Genomic DNA, 24,285 nt, shown 5'->3' on the forward strand with positions numbered 1-24,285 from the left:
GATTATTGTTTCATAGTAGAACTTTTGTTTCTTCTAGACCACTTGAGTTAATACATTCGGATGCTTTGATTCCTACACCAGTCATTTCGAAAGGAGGTTATGCATATTATGTTATTTTCGTTGATGACTTTTCTAGATATACTTGGATTTATTTTCTTAAACATAAATCTGAAGTCTTTGTTTACTTTCAAATATTTCATAAAATGGTTAAAAATAAATTTCAAAATGATATTTCTATTTTTCGCACTGATTCAGGGATAGTTTATATCCAAAGAATTCAAAGACTATCCAAATTTACATGGCATTACACATCAAAGATCGTGTCCACACACTCCACAATAAAATGGCCTGACCTAACGTAAACATCGACATATTATGAAAACTACTAGGACTTTGCTAATTGCAAATTAAGTTTTAAAAGGTTTTTGGGTTGAAGCTGCCCTAACTGCTACCTATCTCATTAATCGAATGTCATCTTCCTTATTAAAGAATAACTCCAATTGAAAAATTGTCAACTTATCTCTTGATTATTCTAGACTAAGAGTTTTTGGATGCAAATGTTTTGTTTTCACCAACAAAAATGACAAACTCTCTCCTCGTGCAATTCCATGTGCCTTTTTAGGATATGCCGATAATAAAAAAAGCTATAGGTGTTTTGATTTTAAAAATGAAAAATTGTATGTGTCAAGAAATGTATCTTTTTTAGAAAAAGAAAACTTCTTTGAATTCGAAAAACCCAAGGAAGTCACTGAATATTCCTTTCTAATTGATCTAACCTTAAAATTTAATGAATGAGATCTTGGATATGACTTTGACAATGATCAAAGTCCTATTGATATTGAACAAGATGTCGATAATGAAGAGCAAACTCATAGGGATGTTAGTCTACAATATTCAAGACGTAGAGAGCAAAATTTCTCATGTGCATTAGAAAATTATTCCGAAGTTTCACCCAGAAGGACGTCTAGAATTTTTAGACATTTTGGTAAATTTGTGTCTTACGAATCTTTTTTACCCACATATAGGCCACCCATTGCATTAATACAATCATATTTTGAACCATCATCGTATTCTCAAGCCAAAAATCATGTAGAATGGATAGAAGCCATGAAAACAGTACTGGATGTATTGGAAAATGCTAACACTTGGACTATCCAAGTTGTTCCTCCAGGTAAGAAGCCTATAGGCTATCGATGGGTTTACAAAGTAAAAACCAAAAGTGATGAAACTCTAGAAAGGTATAAGGTCTGTCTAGTGGCAAAAGGGTATGCCCAAGAGTATGACATCTATTATGAAAAGACTTTTGCTCTTGTGGCTCGTATGACCACTGTCAGAACTTTAATAACTTTGGCCTCCATTATAAAATGGCCTATATTTCAAATGGATGTCAAAAATGCCTTTTTAAATGAGAATCTAATTGAAGAAATATACATGGAAGCCCCGCCTGGTATTAGTGTCCCTAAGGGTAAAGCTCTTCGTCTAGAAAAGGCTCTTGATGGTCTTAAACATTCACCAAAAGCCTGATACGACAAATTTAGTCATGTTATCCTTGATATTGATTTTCAATCTTGTTTGACTGACACTGTTTTGTTTATTAAGAAATCTGATCCAGACATCATTGTCCTTCTTTTCTATGTGGATGATATGATCATCATCGGAGGCGACAAATAGGGAGTTGCAAATATCTAAACTCTTCTTAAAACTCATTTTGAAATGACTGACTTAGGCCTATTAAGATATTTTCTAAGAATTGAAGTTGCTTATTCCCCTTGTGGGTATTTGATATCTCAATTTAAATTTGCTTTTGATATTGTTTTTAGGTATGAAATTATAGATGATAAGAAAGTCGACACTCCAGAAGTTGTCAACGCTAAAATAAGAATTGATGATGGAGAACTTTTTAATGATCCTACTCCTTACAGACAGCTTACCAGAACACTTTTCTATCTTTCTATTACTAGGTGAGATATAGCACACGCTGTTCACACATCTAGTCAGTTTTAGCATGCTCCCACCTCTGTGCATATGAGAGCGGTTTTGCATATTATTAGATACTTAAAGTCCTCTCTTTCACGAAGACTCTTCTTGTCTGCTTCATCGTGTCTAAATTTAATTGCTTATACTGATGCTGACTGAGGAGGTGATCCCAATAATAGGCACTCAATCACTGTTTTTTGTGTTTTCTTAATTGATTCCTTAATTTCGTGGAGGTGCAAAAAGCAGCAACATGTCTCTTTTTTCTCCACCGCAGTTGAATATAGAGACATGGCAACCACCACTATGAAAGTTGTGTGGCTCAGACGACTGATAGCTGACATAAGAGCTAAAGCGACACAAGCTTCAATAATGTGCTGTGACAACAAAAGTGCGATCTATATTGCAAGCAGTCAGACGTTTCATGAGCGCACCAAACATATTGAGATGGCCTGTCATTACGTCAGAGAAGAATATTTACATGAAACCATTGATTTGCCATATGTAACATCAGAGTATCAATTAGTAGACTTCTTCATCAAGCTTCTCGCTGCTCCCAGATTTCACTTCCTCTTAGACAAACTTTTGCTCATTGTACCGTAAGTTTGAGGGGGAGTGTTAAAATGTAAAATATGCCATATAAATATGTAATAAAAATATAGTATAATATATTATTATTATATATAATTTATTTTTATTAATTTTCTTTTCTTTATTTTTGGTTTTAATAATGTAGTTCGGATTGTACTAGAACTATAATATAGTTAAGTTTCAACTAGGAACTTGACTACATTATAGACGTTGGACCAGAGTTACCGGAAGCTTCTTAGGTAGGTGGGAAGCTCGCTTCGGAAGCGCGATACTCCTCGCCTCCGAAACTTCATGGGAATCTCGATTCTCCCATGCTTCTTCTATGCTTCCCACATACATGGTCTATGCTTCCTATATGCTTTTCTCATGTTTCTTTTCATGTTTTCCATATATTTTCTCTCACGCTTTCCCTCACTTTCCATATACTTTCTTTAAATTAGTAACCATCATTGTTAGATTTTAACAAAAAATTAACTTTTTTACTGAAAAATCACGAAATATAAGAATGATCAATTTTATTTTAGTTTTTATTTGTTTCTTGTTCGATTCCTATCCAATTACCATATTGCTTCATTTTTTTTTTTAAATATTTGCTTTTAAATTGATACTTTGCTTCCCGCTTCCTATAAATTTTAAAATGCTTCGCTTCTCGCTTCCGCTTCCTGCTTCAACTTCCTAGTTTGGCAACCTTGCGTTGGACTCTAGTCCAACAACTATAATTAGAGTTGTTGGACTAAGGTCGAACGACTCTTTTGAAGGAGCTTAAAGTTAGCTCTACTCTTTCTCTCCCATTTTGTATAAATAGGGGTAATCCCCTTCAACATTAGTATTCAATTCTTCTTAAGCATTTTTGTGATAAATAAAGATTTATTTATTTTATTTGTGTTCTTTCATTTATACCTATGTCACATGGGTGCGGGTGCGGGGATGCGACACTTCCAAAAAAACCCAGGTGCGGGGTTGCGGTAGGGGCAAAAATATAAAAAATAAATAAATAAATAATATATATATATATAATTTTAAAGTTTTAATAGTTTAACATTTAACATTTAACATTTAATATTTAACATTGTCATAATATCATTCATCATGCATGCAGTATATCAACCTAAATATCAAATTATCAATCAAATAAGTAAAGCAATTACATAAATCAACCTAAATATCAATCAAATAAGTAAAGCATAAAAGAACTAAATTACATACCAAAGTATATCCTGATGAAGTAGTGAATGTTAATAATTTTCTTCTTCATCATCAAATGCATCATTAGAAGGAATACTGGGCTCAGCTAAATCAATGTTTGTTATGTTGAAATCATGCTCTTTCTCGAAGTCACAATCTTCTGGGTTTACATCCCAAAATTTGGATGTTCCTTGTCTGCGTTACAAACCCAATTTGAAAATATTAAATACAATACAAGTATATTTAAATGAAAAACTAAGAAATAATCAAATAACTAAGAGAGCAAATTAGTACCTGTATTCATTATTGGTTCGCGAAAATAATTGAAGATTTGAAAGAACATATACTAAATCCTCTGCACGCTTGCTGGTGAGTTTGTTTCTCTTCATGTTGTGAATTTAAGAATATGTGCTCCAATTTCTTTCACAACAAAATGAACTAGCAGGCTGCGATAACAATCTTAATGCAAGACGGTGGAGAAGAGGCGTTTCTGATCCAAATGTTGACCACTATGTGATAGGATCTATATTATCTTCTTCTCTTGCGAATAATGTCGGTCCATATAATCTCGAAGATGAAATTTTTCCAAACTCTTGTGTGACTTGATGTAGAAGATATGCTTCTGGAAAAAGTCTTGTCATACACATATTTTTATGTCTTGATAGCTCTGGGTCTAAATTTGGAGGGACATAACCAATACCACCAACCCGTCACTTATTTGCATAATATTTTGGATTAAGAGAATGTGTCATGCAATGCAAAGGAGTGTTGCTTTTATCTCATCTTCTGACTAAAATTGAATGAATATGATTAAAAAAATCTGAATCATCCAATGCAGGATTTTTTTCTTCATGCTTGAAAACTATATAACAACAACGACGACAACAACAACAACAACAACAACTACTACGCCTTCATCCCAAAACAATTGGGGTCGGCTATATGAACCAAAAAAGAAAATCATTCTGGGTCTTTCACATGAATCCTTCTCCTCCAATCATTTCTATCCAATGCCATGTCATCGGTGAGGTTCAAAGCATTCATATCCTTTCCTATCACCTCCATCCATGTCTTCCTAGGCCTACCCCGACCTCTTTTAACTAATATATTTTTCCATTTCTCCATCCTTTTAACTGGAGCACCATTAGGCCTTCGCCGAATATGTCCAAACCACCGTAAACGATTCTCTCTCATCTTATTTTCAATGGGTACAACGCCTACCTTCTTACGTATCTCCTCGTTCCGAATCTTGTCTTTTATTGTATTTCCACACATCCATCTCAGCATACGCATCTCAGCTACACTCATTTTTTGAATATGATGTTTCTTGGCAGCCCAACATTCTGTACCATATAGTAAAGCGAGCCTAATAGTCGTCCTATAAAACTTTCCCTTCAACCGCAATGGCATTCTACGATCGCACAACACTCCAGTTGCACTTTTCCATTTCATCCACCCAACCTTTATCCTATGATTTACATCTCCATCAATTTCTCCATACTTTTAAATGATAGATCCCAAATATTTGAAACAATCATCCACCGATATTTCTTGCTCACCAAGCTTCACTACACTCCCATCACTACTTCGTTGCTTACTAAACCGACATTCCATGTATTCTGTCTTACTCTTACTCAACTTAAAACCTCTTGCTTTCAATGTCTGTCTCCATAATTCTAACTTAGCATTAACCCCAACTCTATGCTCATTAATCAAAACAATATCATCAACAAACAACGTACACCACGACACATTTTCTTGAATTGATCTCGTAAGTTCATCCATCGCTATGGCAAATAGGAAAGGGCTTAAAGCAGATCCTTGATGTAACCCAACCGTTATAGGAAAATTGGTTGTCACCCCTTCACAAGTGCGGACATTGGTTACTACTCCTTCATATATATCTTTAATTATACTAATGTACTTGAGAGAAACACCTTTCTTCATCATTGTCCACCAGAGAACGTTCCTAGGTACTCTATCGTATGCCTTCTCTAAATCAATAAAAACCATATGCAAATATTTGTTCCTCTCTCTATTTCTCTCAATAAGTTGTCTAAGAAGATGTATAGCTTCCATAGTTGATCTTCCAGGCATAAAACCAAATTGATTCTCCGATATCATGGCAACTTCCTCAACCTAGACTCAATCACCCTCTCCCAAAGTTTCATAGTATGGCTCATGAGTTTTATACCACGATAGTTTGTGCAATCTTGTATATTACCCTTATTCTTATATAGAGGCACCAAAGTACTCTTTCTCCACTCATTAGGTATCTTATTTGTCCGCCAAATCTTGTTAAAAAGATTTGTCAACCATTCTAAACCTTTCTCTCCCAAGCATTTTCAAGCCTCGATAGGTATATCATCTGGGCCAACGGCCCTTCTTGATTTCATTTTCTTCAAAGACTCTGCAATTTCTTTCTTTTGAATCTTGCACATGAAGTCATGATTCATTTCATGAAAAGGAATGAAGAAGTCTCCAAGATCCTGAGCATGACTTTCATTAAATAGCTTATCAAAATAATCTTTCCATCTCTTCTTAATTTCCTCATTTTTGATACATCTAACCATACCCAGATCCCTCGATTTCCTATCTCTCATCTTTGCAAGCCTATAAATATCCTTCTCGCCCTCTTTGGTATCCAACTTGTCATAAACCTCCTTATATACCTTATCCCTCGCGTTTCGAACTACTTTTTTAGTTTCCTTCTTTGCTATCATATACATCTCCAAATTCTCATTATCACGCCTCTTACTTAAATTTCTATAACACTCTCTTTTAATGTTAATAGCTAATTTGACATCCTCGTTCCACCATGATGTATCCTTACCTAGCGGTGCACCGCCTTTAGACTCACCCAATACTTCCTTAGCCACTTTTCTCATGCCACCCGCTATCTTATTCCACATTGATTCTAAATCCTCCTCGAGACACCAATCAGCTTCCTTAACTACCTGTTCTACAAACATTCCTTGTTTAGCTCCTTTCAGTGCCCACCACTTAATTTTAGGATCTATCTTATGTCTATCCCTTTTGCGACATTGTCTAATTCTAAGATCTAAAATTAAGACTCTACATTGTGTAGCTACACTTTCTCCCAGTATAACCTTACAATCGATGCAACAACCCCTATCTCTTTTTCTAAGTGGGAAAAAATCTATCTGACTCGTATTAACCCCACTTTTAAATGTTACTAGGTATGACTCCCTTTTCCTAAACCAAGTGTTTGCTAAGATCATATCATAGGACAAACCAAAATCTAAAATCCTTTCTCCACTTTCTCATATACCATAGCCTCCATGGATACTCTCAAATCCATTCCTATTAATGCTATCATGCCCATTAAGGTCACCACCGATGAAAAGCCTTTCTCCATATGATATCCCTTGTACTACTCCATCTAAATCTTCTCCAAAATTGACGCTTAATGGAATCATCTAAACCTACTTGAGGTGTATAAACACTAATAATATTAATAATATCCGTAATTAATACTAATTTAATAAGTAAAATCTTATCAACCCTTCCTATGGACCTCAACTACATTATCTATAAACTCACGACTCATAACAATCCCTACTCCATTCCTATTCCTATTTATTCCCTTATACCAAATCTTATATCCCCAAGGTTCTACCACTTTTGCTTTCTCACCTACCCATTTGGTCTCTTGTAGACATAAAATATCAATCTTTCTCCTACACATAACATCTACTAACTCTACCAACTTACCAGTTAAAAACCCTATGTTCCAAGTGGCTGACCTAATGCTTGAAAACTATAGCTTGTATTTTTTCAATCATATTATCCTACATTTCATAAACTCTGTGAAGTATGAGCTCATCCTTATCAACTTCTCTTAACATTTTTCAAATAGGTTGCGTAAATTGAAGGAAGTATACAACTTTGTCGTAAAACTCATCATCGCGAATGATTTTTTTAATTTCTTGAGCCTTGATATCATCATCAGTACGCTAGAATGTCCAATTTTCATCAGTCACCATATTAATCAAAGCATTCTTCACTCTTTTAATCCTCTTCACTATCACAATGATGGACGCAAAACATGTTTTAGCGACCTTTAACAATTTCAAGTGAGAATGCCTATTAAATATAGCATTAGCACGATGGTGATTAACAACAAAATTCCTAATGCTTTTGACATTTCTTTCTAAATCTTCAATCCATGAACATAAAACATATGCTTGTGAATTTTCTTCTTCTTTGGGGTTGCAGATGCTCTTCAGGGCTAGTACTCACTCTCCAAACTCAACGCTGCACTTTTACAAACTGGAGCGTTGTCTGTAAGGATTTGTACCACTTTCTGATCACCTACTTCTTTTATCACTTCTATAAACAATCCCTTCAAATACTCTGCATTTTTATATTCTCTAGATGCATCAACTGCTTTCAAGAATATTGGGCCACTAAGCGAACAAGCAATGAAATTGATTAATGGACGCCTTTGAATATCTGTTCATGCATTAGACACAATAAAAACTTCATTTTGCTCCCATGAATATTTTTTAATCTCCAGCAACCTCTCCACGTTTGCCCTCTCTTCTGCAAGAAGTGTGGTTCGTAGTTTTTCTAAACTTGGAGGCACATAACCACTCAAATTACAATTTGTGAAGGATGTTACTAAATCCTTCCAATAAGGATTTCTAGCCGTATTAAATTCGAGTGAACCAGAATAAAAATACCTTCCAACTTTTCTATCCAATTATTCTCTTCCATATGTATTGAATGATGCTTGTATCGTTTCTCTACCTCCTATATTGACTTTTCTTTTCTTTTTCGGCATCTTCTTGGTGGCTTGCAAATGGCACACTAACTGCACAAGAATCGGTCATTGCCTTTCTCTTCTCATATTCTTCTTGTATTTTCTTGTATTGTCTTCGCATTGCCTCATCAACTTTTTTGCAAGCTGAAATGTCATGTCCTGGTATCTTCAACAAATGAGCCTTCACTCTTGTGTAAGACCCAACAAAATCTCTTTCGCAGCTCCTTCCCTAGTTTTTGCAAGTTTATCTACATGTACCCATAATGGCCCCACATAATCAATCCCACTACAACTACCAGCAAAACTAGCAACATAACTCACATGTTGGGATGAGGATGACACAAGTCCTTTCCTTTTATCCGTCATTTTTATCCTGAAAACACAAAAAAAACTACATTCAAATTTTTAAATCAATTATACAGACTGACATTATCTTGATATAAAATCACCAAGGAGGGGGGATCTGCCCCTCCCCTGCCAAAAACAGAGGGAGCACGGGGGGCTCAGCCCCTCCCCTGCCGACCCAACAAGAGAACGAGAGAGGGGGGAGGGGCTCAACCCCTCCCCTGCCGAAAACAGAGGGAGCAGGGGGGGGGGCTCAGCCCCTCCCCTGCCGACCCAACAAGAGAGCGAGAGGGGGGAGGGGCTCGGCCCCTCCCCTGCACCGACCCAACAAGAGAGCGAGAGGGGGGGGGTCGCCCTTCTTCTGCTGAAAACAAAGGGAGCAGGGGGGCTCAACCCCTCCCCTGCCAATCCAACAAGAGAGCGAGAGGGGGGCTCGGCCCCTCCCGTGCCGACCCAACAAGAGAAAGAGTGGGCACAGGGGGGCTCAGCCCCTCCCCTGCCGACACAAGCAGAGAGCGAGAGGGACGTACTTGCGATGAGGGAGAGGAGGAGCTTAGGAGGTGGCGTCAGGAGGAGAGGGCTCGAGCTTAGTTGCGTGGGAGAGGAGTGATTTGGGCAATTTTTTTTGCCCTAATCACTCCTTTTCATCATTTTTTTTAACGTCCGAAATGTGGATGAAAACGACCCTGGGTGCGTTGATCGCACCCAGGGTCGTGTTGACCGCACCCGGTGCCGCACCCGCACCCGTGTCGCGTCGCATCGACGCAGGTGCGACACTTGCTTTGCCGAGTCCCTGTTACTTAGATTTATACCCTTTTATGGGTTTTGTTTGAAGTGTCTTTAATAAACATTCTTTTGAGAGATTCGTGTTCTTTCTAGAAGACCACCATTTTCACATAACTCACCTAAACAACTAACTCTAGCTCTACAATATCGAGGTACACAAAAAATAAATGAGCGATACAACATACTCATAGAACCGGAGGTCAATCAACTATTAGTCAGGGCACTTTATTCTAACAAGAAGACAAAGATGCACACGTAACTCACCTCAACAACTAACTCTGGGTCCACAACATAGAAGTGCAAGCAACCCACCTCTATAAGGCCAAATAAATAATAATGGATGTATAAAAAGAAGAGTGACCTTGAAAGACACATTCCAAGGAACAAGAACCGATTCAAAAAATTCAAATTAAGTGAGACTCTCAAATAAATTTAGAAAAAATATGCAATAAATGTAATCATATGATAAGATAATATGTCCACCAATAGTCTTTAACATGAATGTCTATCAATAGATACAAAATGAACAAGGACAAGAGTGAACCACAAAGCTACACTTACAACACCCACAAAGGGCTAGGAAAAATCGCAATGACAAGCCTTTAATCACGAACCCAAATGTCCACCAATATCAAGTGAACAAACACAAAGGTGTTCTTTAAAGGTATGTTTGATGGCTTGTCGAACAAAAAAGACGGAACAAAACATTGGTTCTGTTCGTTCCGTAACAACTGTTCCAAGTCCAACGTTTGTTTGGACCGTACTCAGATGCTATGTTCCAAATGTTCATTTGATAACAATGTGCAGACAATCGCTCGTGACGTTGAGGGTGGAGATATGGAGGGCCGATACGGAGAAGTCTGACCGAAGGAGGAGGGGCTCCCCGCCGCTCACCTGGACACAACAGGATGGTGGTGGTGGAGGTCCTTGGTGAAGCTGTTCACCATTGAGTAGCTACTGGAGCTAAACCCCAAGCACCCTAGCAGCCCCTACCGGTACCGCAGGAACGTCTTCTTTCTCATTTCCTCCATCTGCGCCCTCTTCGCCGTATAGTGCAGCCTGTGCGTCGACGACATTGTAATCCATCGCTTCCCGGTGCCATTCCCTTCGAAACCCTTCTTCTTATCTGTTTCGGCTGCGATTGTCGATGATACCTTCTTCTCCTTTTCTTTCTCCTTCTCCTTCTCCTTGTTGGAAGGGGTTGACCAAGAGAGCTTTTCCTTCATATACCCTCTGCCTTCACTCTTGCTGTGATAGAGGAAATACTTGAGGATCATCCACCACCTCGAGTTCCACTTCGCCACAACTACCACTGGCGACAGATCTGGTTTCAGCTCTTCCTCCGCCTTTGGTAGGAAATTCGGCCATATGGGCTTGGAACTTCGGAGCAACGAGAGAGATCGCGTCTGCCAGTGGATCGACCAGTTCTTGGTTCGGAAATCTCGGTCGCGTAGGGCGTCCTCGCCAGCCAGAAACCCTGGATCAGAAGGGTCGTCATGGGCTGGGGTGTCAACATCGAGCAATGGCTCAAGCCTCTGGGGGTGCATCGACCGGATCTTGCCGTTGAGAAAGCACTCGTCGGCCGAGATCATTGTTGAGGGTGGAGATCTGGAGGGCCGATACAAAGAGTTGTAGAGCTGAGACTTCGTGTTGGTGGTGCCGTCGGTGCCTTCGGCGGCACTGGCCACTCTGCCTGCCGGAGTGGCTTTGGCCAGTCGGGACGTTGGGTAAACCCGATTGTTCATCGACCGGTCGAGGTAAATTTTTTTTTTAACTTGGTTCCCTTAGTTTTTGTTCTTTTTGTAACATGGGGGGAAGTGGATCGAAAGTAACATATGTTAATGAACGCTGTGAACGCGGCAGACGTGTTGAACACGCTGCGTCCAATGTTTGTTAAAAATGTTGTTCTCGACGTCTTTTTCGTCCCGTGTGATGCACGGGCCGAGCCATCAAACATACCCTAATGAACACACTCACAAGAACCCACAAAGGGGTACATACAAGCGGGCTTACAATATAAAAAAATAGTTTATTGAATATCACAAGCATGAAATAAGCATAATACTTGGAACTCATGTGAGGTAACATGATGTAAAATTCACAAGAATGAGTGCATACTAGCCATAAAAAACAAGTTATGCATAAAGAAATCATTCTCAAAACCTTATGCACAAATAAACAAACTCATTCATCAATGGGTATGGAAAGACTATCATAAGTGCATAAAGATCAAGTATTCAAATTTATAACAAGGAATGACTATCATAAGTGCACAAAGATCAAGTATTCAAATTTATAACAAGGTATCCATGATCACTAATACCCAACTGTAAAATTGTCTACGAAGAGACAATACATAAACAAGCATAAAAACTTTATAAAAGAAGTGCACAAAAGCACTCTCACAACACTTGAACACAATACGCGAAAAGCGTAAAAATAATAAACATGCAATAATGCATGTGTTTCATAAAAAAGAGGAAATGCTTGAGACTCTCAAGCTTAAGAATTTACAAGGGGGAACACCCCTATTTATACAAGAAATGGGAGGTGCAAGGGGGCTCCCCAAAGGAGTCGTTGGGGAGCTCCCAACGGTCACAATTGTGACCGTTGGGGGCTCCCCAACGACTCTATTGGGGAGACCCCCAAGGCACCTTTTTGAAATTACAAAAAGGAAAAAAATAAAAAATAAAGAAATTAAAAAATAAAGAAAAAAGTTACAACATATTCCAATTGGAATATGCGCAAAACAGTAAAAGGACTAAAATACCCTTTTTGGGTAAAAAAGGGGAAAATGTATAAATATATATACTTATATATAGAGATATGTATACATATAACATATGTATACGTATCTCTATGTATATAAGTATATATATTTATACTTACAATAGGGTTTTTGAGTATACATTTTAACACCCCCCTCAAACTTACGGTGTGATAACCGCAAGTTTGTCAAGGAGGAAATGAAATCTAGGCGAACAAAGTGCTTTTGTGAAGAAGTCCGCAAGTTGATACTCAGACGTCACGTATGGTAGATCAATGACCTTCTTCAAGTATTCTTCTCTGACATAATGGCAGTCCATCTCTATATGCTTTGTTCGCTCGTGAAAGGTGTGGTTCTTGGCAATGTAAATTGCACTTTTATTGTCACAGCAAAGCTTTGTTGGTTCTTTGACAACTACTCCCATATCTTCCAAAATGCGTCTAATCTATACTATTTCCATGGTGGTAGATGCCATGGCTCTGTATTCGGCTTCAGTGGATGATAATGAGACCTTCTGTTGCTTTTTACATCGCCATGAGATCAAAGATTCTCCTAAGAAAATACAAAAGCCAGTGGTGGAGTGACGGTTACTAGGGTCACCTCCCCAATCTGAGTCAGTATAAGCAAGCAATTTTAATTCAGAAGAAGAGGATAGGAATACTCCCTTATTCACCGTTCCCTTCAAGTATCTGATAATGCGAAGCACAGCACTCATATGAACGGTTGTGGGAGCATGCTGGAACTGACTGGCGATGTGTATAGCATGTGACAAATCAGGTCGAGTAATGCTAAGATACATTAAAGAACCTACCAACTGCCTGTAGGGAGTAGGATCGGTTAGAGGGACACCATCGTCAATCTTCATTTTGGCTCCCACAACTTCAGGAGTTTCGCATACTTTGTCATCAGAGATTCCTGATCTGTCAATAATCTCACAAGCAAGTTTAGACTGAGATAGAAAATAACCACGTTGCGAATAAGCAACCTCAATTCCAAGAAAATATGTCAGAAAACCTAAGTCTGACATCTCAAATTTTGAAGTCAAGACGGACTTAATACCCTTGACTCCTTGAACATCATCACCTGTAATTAACATGTCATCAACATATAGTAACAATATTACAATCCCTGCTTTAGATTTCCTAGTAAATAAAGCAGTGTCAGTATAACATGAGGAGAAACCATTTTCTAGCATTACACTGGTAAATCTGTCATACCAGGCTTTGGGGGCCTGTTTCAAACCATAAAGAGCCTTTCGAAGACGAAGAACTTTATCTTTAGGAATCGTCATGCCTGGTGGGGCTTCCATATACACTTCTTCGTTAAGTTCTCCATTTAAAAAAGCATTTTTCACATCCATTTGAAAAATATTCCAATTTTTAATAGATGCAATGGTAATGAGACATCTAACTGTAACCATTCGGGCTACAGGAGCAAAAGTTTCTTCATAATCAATTCTATACTCTTGCCCATATCCTTTTGCAACTAAGCGCGCTTTATACCTTTCCAGGGATCCGTCGCTTTTAGTTTTAACTTTAAAAACCCATCGGCAACCTATAGTTTTCTTTCCTATGGGTAGGGTTTGGAAATCCCAAGTTTCAGCACTTTTGACAGCACTAAGTTCTTTTTGCATGGCTTCTTGCCATTCTATACATTTTTTAGCTTCTTCAAAATTTTTTGGCTCAAAATAAGAGTGAATGGCACTAAGACAAGCCCTATACCGGGGTGAAAAAGAATCAAAAGAGACAAAACGAGTTGGCGGTCTCCTATTCCTCTCAGATCTCCTGTGATCGAGAGTAGGTACAAGCTCACTATATTGGTCAATGGCACTTCTAAAGGTGTCTTGGTTCCTACGGGAGTAGGTTATCGGATCACTTAAAAACCTGTTTTCTTGATCATTGAGAGGGTTATGTTCTTCGACATCACCATCAATTTCCTCATCGTGATTTGATGATACATCATCATCACTAGATATATCATCATTACTAGCCAATAAATCAAAAAGGAATGAGTAATCAAAATTTTCTTGTTGAGAAACATTTTTTTCAAATCCACTCTCATTTTCTAAGAACGTTATATTTCTAGAAACATATAACTTATCTCCTCGAAGATCATAGCAACGAAATCCTTTTTGAGTTTCGGAATACCCAAGAAAGGCGCAGGGGATAGCTTTGGGAGAGAGCTTGTCATTTTTATCCGTAAGAATAAAACATTTACACCAAAAAACACGTAACCTATTATAATCAGGTTCAAGTTTATATAAGATCTCAAAAGGGGATATTTTTCCTAATATCCTAGATGGTAAGCGGTTTATCAGATAAACAGAAGCGTGGGCTGCTTCAACCCAAAAGTTCTTAGGAATATTTTGAGAAATAAGCAGGGTCCTAGTGGTCTCAATGATATGCCTATGTTTTCTTTCGGCCAATCCATTCTGTTGAGGGGTTTTAGGACAAGACCTTTGATGAATAATTCCGTGATCCTCAAGATATGTTTTAAATTGGTTGGAGAGATATTCTCCTCCAGAGTCACTTCTAAAAATTTTTATATTACTATTGAATTGATTCTTGATCATTAAATGGAAGGTTTTAAAACATGTAAAAACTTCATGTTTGTACTTTAGGAAATAGATCCATGAATATCGGGAGAAATCATCCACAAAAATAACATAGTAAGAAAAACCTCCTTTTGAAACAACAGGTGCGGGTCCCCAAACATCGGAATGAACAATTTCGAAGGTCTTAGATGAGAACATAGTTCTTTGCTTAAACGGTAAACTTTGCATTTTTCCGAGAATACAATCATTACAGGAAAATGAACTTTTACATAAATCCTTCGCAAAATGTAAATAAGATAACTTGGTGGCATTAGGATGACCAAGTCTTTTGTGCCATATGTTTATATCTTTGTTCCGGGCAACATTACAAAATGATTTTGGAACTTGGAGAGATTCCATATAGTATAAGTCTCCTTTTCTAAAGCCTTCCCCAATCAATTTCCCGGACCGGCGATCCTGTATTAAACATTTGTCACATGAAAATTTAATATCGCATCCATGGTCTGAGAGTTGAGAAACAGAGAGAAGGTTTAAGTTAAGTTTAGGTATAAATCTAATTTTTGGAATGGAAAAACTTTGATTTTCAAAATTACCTATTCCTTTAATTTCAAGAGAGGTTCCATCCGCAGTGGAAACAAAGGATGGAGAAACATTTTTTGAAAAATCGGAAAGTGAAAACATGTTTGGGGACATATGAAAAGATGCACCTGAGTCCAAAAGCCAAGAGACTTTACCTGGAATGGAAGAGGTAGACACGGCGGCACCGGATGTAGCTCCCTTGAGAAGAGGTTGAAGTGCTTCCACTATTTGATTCAACGAGAGTGACCCACTTGATGATGCCTCTTGCTTTTGTGGTACACCGGTGGTGGCCATAGCGAGAAGCCTCTTCCATTTGGGACATACGAGCTTGATATGCCCCGGTTCCTTACAAAAGTGACAAATAGTCTTGTTATAGTCTCTTTTTCCTCTTTGTCCACCATCTCCTCCTTGATTTTGGAATTTGAAATGAGGAGGACGATAGGTCTTTACATTATTTCCGAGTCTTGATACGACATTGACCTCATTGTTTTCTTCATGATTACAAGGAACCACAAGAACATTTGATCCTTGTTTACATAAGCTCATACGAGTTTCCTCACCACTTAATTTGGTGAGAACATCTTCAAGAGATGGAGGAGAAAATGAGGAAAGAAGAGATGACCTTATTTGCTCAAATTCCGGTCTTAACCCATTCAAAAAATTGAAGAACCGATCTTCTTCAAGTTGCTTGTGGCGGAGTTCAATTGCCTCTCCACTCCATTTTGGTTCAAGCATGGAGAGCTCATCCCAAATGGAGGAGAGGTCGGCATAATATTCCCTAATGGACATTTCACCTTGAGTAAGGGAGAGGGCCTTCTTTTGAAGGTAATACTTATGGGATAGATCTCTTGATGTATACATTTTCTCGAGATAATGCCAAGCTTCGGATGCTTTCTTGAACTTGATAATGTTGGCATTAATCTTTGTTTCGACGGATGCGAAGAACCAAGAAAGAATCTTGAAGTTCTTCATTTCCCATTCGTCGTGCTTCTTGGAGTATTCTTCAAGAGCTTTGACCCTTTCCTCTCCCTCAAGAACCTTGATTTCATTTCCGTCCATCACGGTTATTTTGGGTTCCGGTTCCGGAATAGAGCCTTGCACATAACCCCATAATCCTTTACCTTTTATGTGAGCCTCCATGTTCCCGGCCCAAATATGGTAGTTGGACCCATTCAACTTGAAGCCAAGGGCGAAGTGAGACTCTTTTTCACCCATTAAGGAGTAAAGAAAAAGAGAAGGAGGCGTACCAACACAATGTTTCAACTTCTAGCTTGCACAAGCTCCTTCTAAAATATTTGAGAAGCAAGATCCACCACTTCAACTTCCAAGAATCCGAAGGCACGGTTTTCGAGGCACTCGAAAAAAGAAGAATCCCACGATCCTTAATCACCAACCGAGCTCTGATACCATGTAAAATTGTCTACGAAGAGACAATACATAAACAAGCATAAAAACTTTATAAAAGAAGTGCACAAAAGCACTCTCACAACACTTGAACACAATACGCGAAAAGCGTAAAAATAATAAACATGCAATAATGCATGTGTTTCATAAAAAAGAGGAAATGCTTGAGACTCTCAAGCTTAAGAATTTACAAGGGGGAACACCCCTATTTATACAAGAAATGGGAGGTGCAAGGGGGCTCCCCAAAGGAGTCGTTGGGGAGCTCCCAACGGTCACAATTGTGACCGTTGGGGGCTCCCCAACGACTCTATTGGGGAGACCCCCAAGGCACCTTTTTGAAATTACAAAAAGGAAAAAAATAAAAAATAAAGAAATTAAAAAATAAAGAAAAAAGTTACAACATATTCCAATTGGAATATGCGCAAAACAGTAAAAGGACTAAAATACCCTTTTCGGGTAAAAAAGGGGAAAATGTATAAATATATATACTTATATATAGAGATATGTATACATATAACATATGTATACGTATCTCTATGTATATAAGTATATATATTTATACTTACAATAGGGTTTTTGAGTATACATTTTAACACCAACCACATATGATACCATCTAAATCACACAGACTCGACAAAAGGCCCCTCGCACCTGCGTCGAGAGTGCAACACCTGGTGTGACAAACACGTCACGAGAGAGAGAGAGAGAGAGAGAGAGAGAGAGAGAGAGAGAGAGAGAGAGAGAGAGAGAGAGAGTTATCTAAAAAAAAGTTATCAAGGGAAGGAAGATACATGGCCCTTGTAATGTCACATCAATTTTGACACTTGTCGTCCTCAACCAGCTATAGCCTGCCTGCCTTTAATGTTTTTCCTTTTGAAATTTAAATCAATAACAGCTGTTACCTCAGATTTCTTTTTTTAATAGTTTTGCACTCGCACCCATACCTGCACCCACACCTATGTGATATAGGATAGCATGTAAGAGTACACGAGTTAAACAAAATCTCATATAATGATACTTGTGAAAATCACACGAAACCATTATTAAAATAAATATTTCAAACCATTTTAAGATATTTAGTAATAAAGAAATAACACTAATATGAGGTCATCAATGTCGAATATAAGGATAAAAAAAACTTAATAAATTTGAAATCATACATAACATGTTTTGATACTTATAACCTCAAAATGTTCAAATAAAGTATCTAAGTGTCAAGAACACACAAACTTCAAAAAAAATTAGACCACATACTTACACATTAAAAGGATTTATAAAAGCATTCACATGCGTAAATATTATTTCACAAAATCCTTATGAAAGCATTTTAATAAATTAACACAAATACAAATGCAATTTTAATCTAACAAGTTTAAAAGAGACACAAATTTTAACACATAACCCCATATACCCAAGGGATTTCAAGAAAAAACCAATCATTTACTAATAAACAAAAACAACAGAAATTTCACAAGAAGGGTTTTAAGAAATAACAAATAATTTTTCACATATAAGAAAAACAAGTGTTTTTCTCATGCATAAAGCATGAGATAGACAACTTCAAAAGATAATTATATATATAAAGCTTTAAGATACATACCGGTCAAGATATCCCTTGAATTCGAGCCATACATCAATCACTATTCCTTCACGAAGCACGGACTCTCACCCAAAAATCTCAAGATCTGAAAAGGCAAAATACCAAGAAAATTTTCTTGGCTCTGATACCATGTAATGAAATATGCAGAAAAACAAAACAAGAGCCTCAAAGAGCTTTCAATGACAAACAAAAATTACACATGCACAAGTCCACTAAGGAACAATACAAAGTGCCAACATAGGCAATACAGCCACTATGGGCAATACCATGCATTAAGGCACAAGAGGAAGAACAACAATATTAAAATAATAATATTTCATTCATAATAAAACTCACAAAGGAATTAGAATTCTTAGGAAAACATTAACAATACAAGAGGGGGAACACCCCTATTTATACACAAAATAAGCCACACATAGGGACATTGGGACCTCCTCAACGGCCATAAATAGAGCCGTTGGGGAGGTTCCGACGCTTCTATGGATCTTTGACTTAAATGCCCTCAACCCAAAACCTATTTACTAAATTATAAAAATGAAAGGAAAAATTACAAGATGACCATTGTGCCCCTATTGGGTACAGCCTATTACAATACTATGAAAAGACTGAAATACCCCTAATGGGTGTTTCCTATTACATCATAAATACTATATATATATGTTACAACTTAACAACATGGTGTTCATAGACCCACCTGTCACCCATGGATATTTGTGGAGCACATCGCCAGTTAGTTGTGTATTTAAAACTGTTCATTTTCTACCAAGGATGAATATGTACCAAAGTTACCGGAAGCTTCTTAGGTAGGTGGGAAGCGTGCTTCCCGAAAACTCTCGCTTCGAAAGTGCGATACTCCTCGCTTCCGAAACCTCATGGGAATCTCGATTACCCCACGCTTCTTCTATGCTTCCCACACACATGGTCTATGCTTCCTGTATACTTTTCTCACATTTCTTTTCATGTTTTTCATGTATTTTCTCTCATGCTTCCACTCACTTCCCATGTACTTTCTCTAAATTGGTAACCATCATTGTTAGATTTTAACAAAAATTTAACTCTTTTACTTAAAAATCATGTAACATAAGAATGATCAATTTTATTTTAGTTTTTATTTGTTTAGTGTTCGATTCCTATTCAGTTACCATATTGCTTAATTTTTTATTCGTATTTCGCTTTCAAATTGATACTTGGCTTCCCCCTTCCTATAATAAAATGTCTCACTTCTCACTTCCGCTTCCCGTGTCGTTTCCCGCTTCCGCTTCCTAGTTTGACAACCTTGATATGTTCACAATATATTCTATGCGGATCAGAATGCATATTTGCAACTTGAGAGATTGCTTTTCTATAAATGATGTTGTCTTGGCTACGCCACTCTGATGTGAGTCTTATGTGCAAGTATCTCTTGCTTATGTGCTTCACTAACATAGCATATTCACTTGATACATACCTGCTATATTTGAAACATGTCTTTGACACGCTTCACGAAGAAGACCTTCAGCAAGTGAATGCAGTTCTTTGAATTAGGTTGCAACATATTGAACTACAAGTCTTCTTTTGTTTTATCTTGTGATTTGTTTGGAAAAGACTGGATTTATACTGATGTGATCAATATTTTATATACCAGCGGAGACAGAGCTCCAGTGTGTTCCAGGACAGTTTGAATCCGTGGAGGAGTATGTCAGAGTATTTGAGCCTTTACTTTTCGAGGAGTGTCGTGCTCAACTTTACAGTACTTGGGAGGAGTTAACTGAAACAGTTTCAAGAGATGCACACATAATGGTTCGTGTAAAAGTTGTGGATAGGCGAGAAAGAGGTATCTCTCATTAGTCATAACTTAAACTGAATCTAATGTCCCTGAATTTTGTGTTGACTTATTAAAATGTTTAAAATGATTGCCAATACCATAGAGATCCAACTAGCATTTTTTTATAAACATCAAGAAATAGCATGTTATTCTTGTTTCAAGATCAGGTGTATTGATTTCACGTTACATCAAACTTTATATATTTGAAGGTATGAAAAATTGAATAAGTGGGCTGTGATCGCAGTTATGAATATACTAGTAGGCTTCTTTAATGACCTTGTTAACCCCCAGCAATGGATTTTTTGGGTAATAAGTGGATGTTAGTGGTCATGGTTTATAGCGTGCGTTAATAAGTTCATCAACTTCAACTGCCCTTTAGAACTTCTGTGATTGCATGATAGTGGTTTGTTTTGAATGCATTGCTATCCGCACCATGAAAGGCATTTTTGCAAACGTAGAAAAATTGTAGCTACAAAGTGCGTGATAGTGGTTTGTTTTGAATGCATTGCTATCAGCACCATGAAAGGCATTTTTGCAAACGTAGAAAAATTGTAGCTACAACTATTAACAGTTGTATTTTTCCAATAGTTGGAACCTTCTTTATTTGTCCTTGCATATTTCATAAATTTAACAGCAATGCCACATTGATGCTATTCAGTATTAATACTGTTGTCGGATTGTGTTAAGACCTTGTCAGTATTAAAAGTTGGTGAACTTTGTGAACATCTACTATAAAACATGGACATTGTATGCGATCAAACATATCACTTGAACTTTTTATTTCGTCCTTAGATCTATTTTATCGGGGTAAGGCTGATAATGCAGAAATTCTAACATATATAAATGTTTCCATCGGCTGGCTCAAGTGAACATTAGCCTATTGTTTGATTGATATATGAATTCAATAATAGATCTGCACATTTAATACCATGATTAAACATGCTTTTGATTTATTAGTTGATTGAAATAAATTAAATTGATGGTTGAATAGATCTGTAACACAATTAATGATTTTTCTAAGAGAGGACCTTGTAAGTTAGCATCTTCAATATATATCAAAATAGGTTTATGTTTATACAAAAGGCGGCTATTATTGGATTTGAAATTATCTTGCTCAAAATCTGTTTGTTTGATGTGAAAAAATTAAGAATCTTTGGGTGTTCAATTACTCATGTTTCCTAGATTGTCCATTTTTTTTATTCCCCGTGTTTTTGTTGGCTTAATTATACGAAGCTTGTTCTTCATTCACCTAGGTGTTACCAATGTAGGCATTATATTTGTAATTTAACTTTGACAGCTTATGATGGCATATCTTGCCTCAACTATTTACTTTGAAGTTACTGCTGTGCTTTCCTAAATTAGCAGCTTAAATCACATCCGTTTGGTGTTCCATAGCCGTTGTTTTATCACCTGTGTTATGTCTGTAATTTGTGAATGAAGTGTTATTTAGTAGTATTTACTTTAATTGCACTAGATTTTTTATTGGATCATTTTGGATTAGTTTTGTTCTATGTCACATGGTGCGGGTACGGAGCAATTTCAAAATTTTTGGACACGGGGACATGGCTATATATATATATTTAAATATATATATATATATATATATATATATATAACAATAATAAGATTGTAAATTTTAAAGCAATAAGTTGACCTGTCAAAGTTGACAAAATATATATAACAATAATAACAATAAATATATATATATATATATAACAATCATAAATGGACAAAAATAGGCTCGGTCAAAGTTGACCGAGTCCAAAATTAATTTTAATAAATGGACAAAAATAGACTTGGTCAAAGTTGACAGAGTCCAAAATGTGGACGGACTCGTCCCCAGTGCATTGACCGAGTCTGACACTTCGTTGACCGTGTCCGCCCCATGTTCGAAGCTGCACCCGTGTCTGGTACGGGCGACTCGGGTGCGTCGACCTTTTAGCCGAGTCCGTGTGACTTGGGTTTTGTTATTATATTAAATGCATATCTTAGATCGCCTAAGCTCTTCTTTTGTATGAGTTAAATGTTATTGCCGTAAATGGCCTGAGTTGTAGCCTCTTGAGCAGGGGATCGTGGTCCAGAGCTATGCTTGCATAGAAGAAGTAAAAATTGAAAAACCTATATGTAGCTGTTATCATGAATTATCTATAATTTAGTAACTGACAAAATCTAAATTCAGTTTCTTCTTCTTCTTCTTATTCTTAGTGAAGGCTTGTTGCTTATATTCTTTTGTGAATTGCTTTCTGTAAACGTTGCTGTTAGACATGCACATACACAGTCTGAAGGTGCATCAGGAGTATATTCTCACGCATGAGAAACACTTGGTAAATAACAGTGTTTGAGATTATTCCTCAAAACCAGTTTTTTTTTTATATGAGCTTGTTGGAACAGTGTGAGTTGCTGTCTCCCAAGACTTGATGCCTTACAGATCTACTTGGTAAATAACAGTGTTTGAGATTGTTCCTCAAAACCAGTTTTTTTGGTATGAGCTTGTTGGAACAGTGTGAGTTGCTGTCTCCCAAGACTTGATGCCTTACAGATCTTTGGCACGTCTTCATGAAGCATATGATACGTCATTATGTCTCAGACCTGTGGTGGATGTAGTTATTTTGCAAAAATTGAAATTAATTTCATTTTCCTACTTCATGTATCTTGCTTATTCATTTAGGTTGATATGTGAAAATAAAACAAGAACTAGTTATCCATGAAAGGTAATTGCTCTTTTTGAAGATTGCTTTTCAGGGACAGTGATTTTGTATGGCTTGTGAAATTGGTCTCAGTAGCTGCACACAATGATTACTAACAAATTGATGTCAATATACAAATCTGACATATATTACACAATTTATTGTATAGTTTTATCAAGTTCATGAACTTTATAGTTATGCATGGTTTTCAGTTATTTGTCTATGAACAAATGATGTGTCAACCTGATTGTTGTGTGTTTGTTGTTAGGAGACACTCTGGTTGATGTATCAACAAATTGAAGATTGCTTTTTTTGGATCTTTTAGCTGTTTTTGCTAGCTAATGCATTTTCTGAGATGACATTTGCATCCACTATACTATATTTATTTGAAACATGGTGAGGGAAATAACTTGCAGCTGAGAATCTAACTGCAGAGTTGCTTGTAGATCAGGTTTTCTGGAACCGAGTTGCTGCATATTGTCAAAGACATTCAATTCATTTCTTCTTCATAAAAGGTTTAAATAACATTTTCTAATTGTGGGGTACAGGATGGTACGATGTAACAGTTCTTCCAGCACATGAATGCAAATGGACTTTTAAAGAGGGTGATGTAGCTGTTCTTTCTTCTCCCAGGCCTGGGACAGGTATTGGATTATCATCCTTTTCTGTGATGCCACACTTCAATCTATGAGTGTTTCCTGATTTTCTTTTGTGTTGCATCTGAACAGTTAGATCCAAGAAAAATAACAATAATGGTGCATGTGAAGATGACTTGAAATCTGAAGTAACTGGACGAGTAGCTGGTACTGTTAGGCGATATTCACCAATTGATACCCGCGATCCTATGGGAGCTATTCTTCATTTTTATGTTGGAGACATTTATGATTCTAATAGGTAAAGTGGTGATACCTGTAAGGCAACCTGCAAGTAGTTGCCTATGTGTGCATACATGATTTTGCCATCTATTGATATACCATAATTTGTTTCTACTTACCATCAGATTTTAGAAATTTCAGATTCATTGGTGTTACCAACTATCTTTGATGCAAAGTATGTTTTCTCTTAAGCACCTAATCTATGAATTTGTGTTTAGCCGCCTCAGGCTTTTAAGTATTTAAGATAAGTGCCTCCTTTTCTAGTATTTGTCATACAACCGCCTGTGTTACTTTTTTGTTCACCTAACTCTAGTTAAGTCCTGAAACCGACAATTTTAGCACTTCCCT

The 24,285-nt window shown here is 37.1% G+C and overlaps 1 protein-coding gene across 3 annotated transcripts in view; it reads left to right on the top strand.

Moving 5' to 3' along the window:
- The window catches only part of LOC149841063 (uncharacterized), a 50,803-nt gene that overhangs the window by 17,835 nt on the left and 8,683 nt on the right, over nucleotides 1-24,285 (top strand). For all 3 annotated transcript variants that reach the window (XM_090003567.1, XM_090003566.1, XM_090003565.1), the window contains exons 5-7: nucleotides 20,196-20,384; nucleotides 23,611-23,706; nucleotides 23,791-23,956. In XM_090003567.1, the coding sequence (XP_089859693.1) occupies nucleotides 20,196-20,384; nucleotides 23,611-23,706; nucleotides 23,791-23,956 (451 nt within the window). The remainder of the gene's footprint in view (nucleotides 1-20,195; nucleotides 20,385-23,610; nucleotides 23,707-23,790; nucleotides 23,957-24,285) is intronic.

This window comes from Nuphar pumila, chromosome 4 (assembly GCF_984573655.1).
Source record: "Nuphar pumila chromosome 4, dmNupPumi1.hap1.1, whole genome shotgun sequence".
Lineage (NCBI taxonomy): Eukaryota > Viridiplantae > Streptophyta > Magnoliopsida > Nymphaeales > Nymphaeaceae > Nuphar > Nuphar pumila.